The sequence below is a fragment of the Galendromus occidentalis genome, unplaced genomic scaffold, assembly GCF_000255335.2.
Source record: "Galendromus occidentalis unplaced genomic scaffold, Mocc_1.1 scf7180000077480, whole genome shotgun sequence".
NCBI classification, from domain to species: domain Eukaryota; kingdom Metazoa; phylum Arthropoda; class Arachnida; order Mesostigmata; family Phytoseiidae; genus Galendromus; species Galendromus occidentalis.
Window position 1 is genome coordinate 183790 of NW_003805468.1, and position 3196 is coordinate 186985.

General features: G+C 50.2%; 1 protein-coding gene across 1 annotated transcript; it reads right to left on the bottom strand.

The window, feature by feature from the left end:
* Positions 1–424: 424 nt before the first annotated feature.
* On the bottom strand, positions 425–2518 carry LOC100902559 (NPC intracellular cholesterol transporter 2 homolog a). The gene is made up of 4 exons (XM_018640306.1): positions 2334–2518; positions 1362–1449; positions 826–929; positions 425–718 (listed from the first exon to the last, which is right to left on the bottom strand). Exons 2-4 carry the CDS (start codon positions 1438–1440, stop codon positions 461–463), a joined length of 441 nt encoding a protein of 146 aa, XP_018495822.1. The 5' UTR covers positions 1441–1449; positions 2334–2518; the 3' UTR covers positions 425–460.
* Positions 2519–3196: the final 678 nt, after the last annotated feature.

Sequence of the window (3196 nt, forward strand, 5' to 3'; positions counted from 1 at the left end):
CCCTCCACCACAAAACAGCCTAGAGGTGCGGACCAAACCACTCAAAAATCCCAACGAGCCTCGGAGGGTTGCACGGATGAACGGTGCGACAGACAAATAGATAGACGTTGGGATAGCTAACCGCGCAGTGCATCCACCGCTCTCCCTCTCTCTCCCTGTTCGTCGGCACGGCGGATATTGTTGCCCATGGCAAGCCCAACACTCTGTCCGTGGCACATGCTCATTCCATTTGATAAGCCCCTCGCTCGGACTGATTTCCTCCCGAGCTACTGCGGGTAATCTGGGTTCATCTGGGAGTGTGCTCACACTTGGCTATACAGGTGGCGTTTGTGGAAGAGAAGCGATCTCATAGCCGATAATTATTGTTGTTTCTCGGAGTGAGATACATACTATATGGTTGGGATGATAAAGAGGAACGACGCAATTCGCGGTTTACATCGACCGATCGGAGCAGTCGCAATTATTCAATTTTCACGGGAATCATGACACAGAGCAACTGTTTCCCACTCTCATTGACGAGTGTCCATTTTACATTGAGACCTATTGAAGGGTAGAACTTCTCGACCTTGAAGCTCTGTGTGTAGGCGACTCCAGTTTCGGCTTTGACGGGACACGTAATTCCGGAATCCTTGCAGGCATCGCTATTGTTGAGCGGGTAGGGGAGAGGGATCCCACCGATGATTCCGAAGGCTTTCACAGTGACGCTCGCGGCATCAACCTGCAGAGGATTCGAGTCTCAGATACAGCTCTGATCGTCTTGTTCGGAAATTCCAGGAATTCTCCTCATTCGACCTCTCTCCTTATCATCAGGAAACGTTTGCTTACCGGTGACTTGAAGTTGATTGCGATCGAGGCATCGGTTCCCTTATGCAGGATGCATGAACTCACATCGTTACTGCAATCCTTGATATCGACGGAGGTGATTTCACCTGTGGAGGTGAATTTCATTACAGCGGGAGCTCGAGAAATCGAAGCTCGTCCGGAGTTCCGCGAAGCGGTATTCTCCGGCGAAGGGGATCATCTCTGTGTGAAGTTGCTACGAATTTTCGAAGATGAACGTATTGTTGATCGCGAGGTTGTCGTGGAGCGGATTTCTTTTTTCATATCGGTAAATGTTCGCTCTTCGAGTGAGTAGAAAACTTTTGCGGGTCGGGCGTGAGGCTTGATCTAGTGACTTGCAAGAATTACGTCCCCCAGAAAATTTTCCACTCCGCAGATGCATAGGAATCGGAGAGGGATTCTATCTCCCAACGAGAGATACACTCATGATGACGTTTCCATAGGAGTCTGTGCTCAGGAAGTTCAACCTGCCGTGGTTCCCGCAATTTTCCGAAATAAATGTCAAGGCTAATCGTACTTACCTGCAGCGGGACTGCACAGCTTATAAGGGCTCGCGAGAGCCACCGAGAGGATCGAGCACAGGACGATGACGGTCTTCATGGTGATATTCTGCAAGAGATCCGCCAATGACTTCTCGAAATCGCTTGGGGATCTTATAAACCTACCAGCGAGAGGATTATCCCGATTCTTCCAGAGAGCGGGCGGAGGGCGTTTATCGGACGATAGCAGCGGGAAAAGTATCGCGGCGGTCGACGTAATCGCATTTAGGGGCTTTCGAATTTTTCGGGGTGCTCTCCCGGATTGAATGCTTCCTAAAGAATTCCACGGACATCCCTTCTCGGAATCAGAAAGAGTACGAGTCCTCAATCCTAGTCCTGATTGGACCCCGCACTCGTCTTAGAATGTTTCATTCGCCGAAGGTGCGGGATCGTCTTCCGAGCGTTATCGACTCTCGGATCGCGCTCGACAGCAATCCCCATCGAAGTACGCATCAATCAGTAATCAAAGGCCGCTATCTAGCGATGAATGGCGAGGACTCGATTCAACGATCTGTTGGACCGGGGCAATCAGTGGGAACGCTCTTGAGATTGTTTATCACCGAAGAGAGTTATCAGAGCTCGAACCAAGAGAAATTCTAAATGAGCCGATGCCACCGGAGCGATTTCACCGAATTCGGACACCTTCATCGACGAGAGGCTATAACAGACCATCGGATAGATTCTTTGGCGGAAACGAATGTGATCAGAACGATCCCCGTCGGGAGATCGCAAGTAATCTGCGGCATTAGACAATTGGAACGATCAAGGACACCGCTCGTGTGATGCCTCCCAGGGCGACCCTGGCGAGAATCGAGGGGAGGAACTCGAGTTTCATTCCGCAAGTCTCTCACCCCAGCAAAGCTCCGAGAAGATTCGAGTTTTATTTCCCCTTGAGGCTATCATCAAGATGGGATATCGAGTTTCCCGTCTACGTCATATATTGATCCGACTTACGTCTGTTCCGAGGATCCAGAAACACCACAGACGAGACTTCCGAATACTAAGGGAAGGTTTCTTCGATTTCTCGGTCTCGATCAATCGATGAGCACGTAGAGCTGTCCACCAAGATATCCGACCCGGATTCTCACTTGACTGCTGGCGGAAAACGTCGAGTACTCGTCTCGATGGAACACTTGACGATTAGTGTCCGCTCGATGACGGCTGACTCATTCGCCGCATCCCTCCCGGTAGAGCGGAGGCTTCGAGGAGCCGACACTTCCATGGGGATGGCACTACCGTTGTGATATATATCTGACTCGAATTCGCGAAATTCTTCGGTTGACTACAGTGATCTGGGAAGCAGGGAGGGCACATCTGTTCTCATTCAAAGGTGCCTTAATGTCGTGACTCATGCGGAAACCTTTTTCAGAATAAAATACATGTGCGCCTGACAAGACTTCGAAATACATCCAATTCTGGCAAGCTGCACATCGGGCGAGTTCTGGAATTCCAACTTCCTTCGTTCTGGCCCAAGTGTTATGATCAGGGAGTTCAGTACGAGATCGATCTCAGTAGGTTCTCAGAGACGGTACAGTGAACTCCGTGAACGTATACGGTGGATACCGAGATATGAGTGGAAGAATGAATGATAGCATAATTTGGGACGTACATGGATACAGTCGCAAAAAATAGGCGAATGACAAAAAGAGACCAGCTTCGGGACATTGAGAGCGCTTGCCATACATGATGACCGAATGGCCGAATCGTGATCCTTGAGCCCACTGAGAGGCTTTCCCGAAGGATGCTGGCAGAGCTCAAAAAAAATCTGAGACCGAGCGACGCCTCTCGTCGTTGGTACCGCGGTTAGTGTCCGCTTG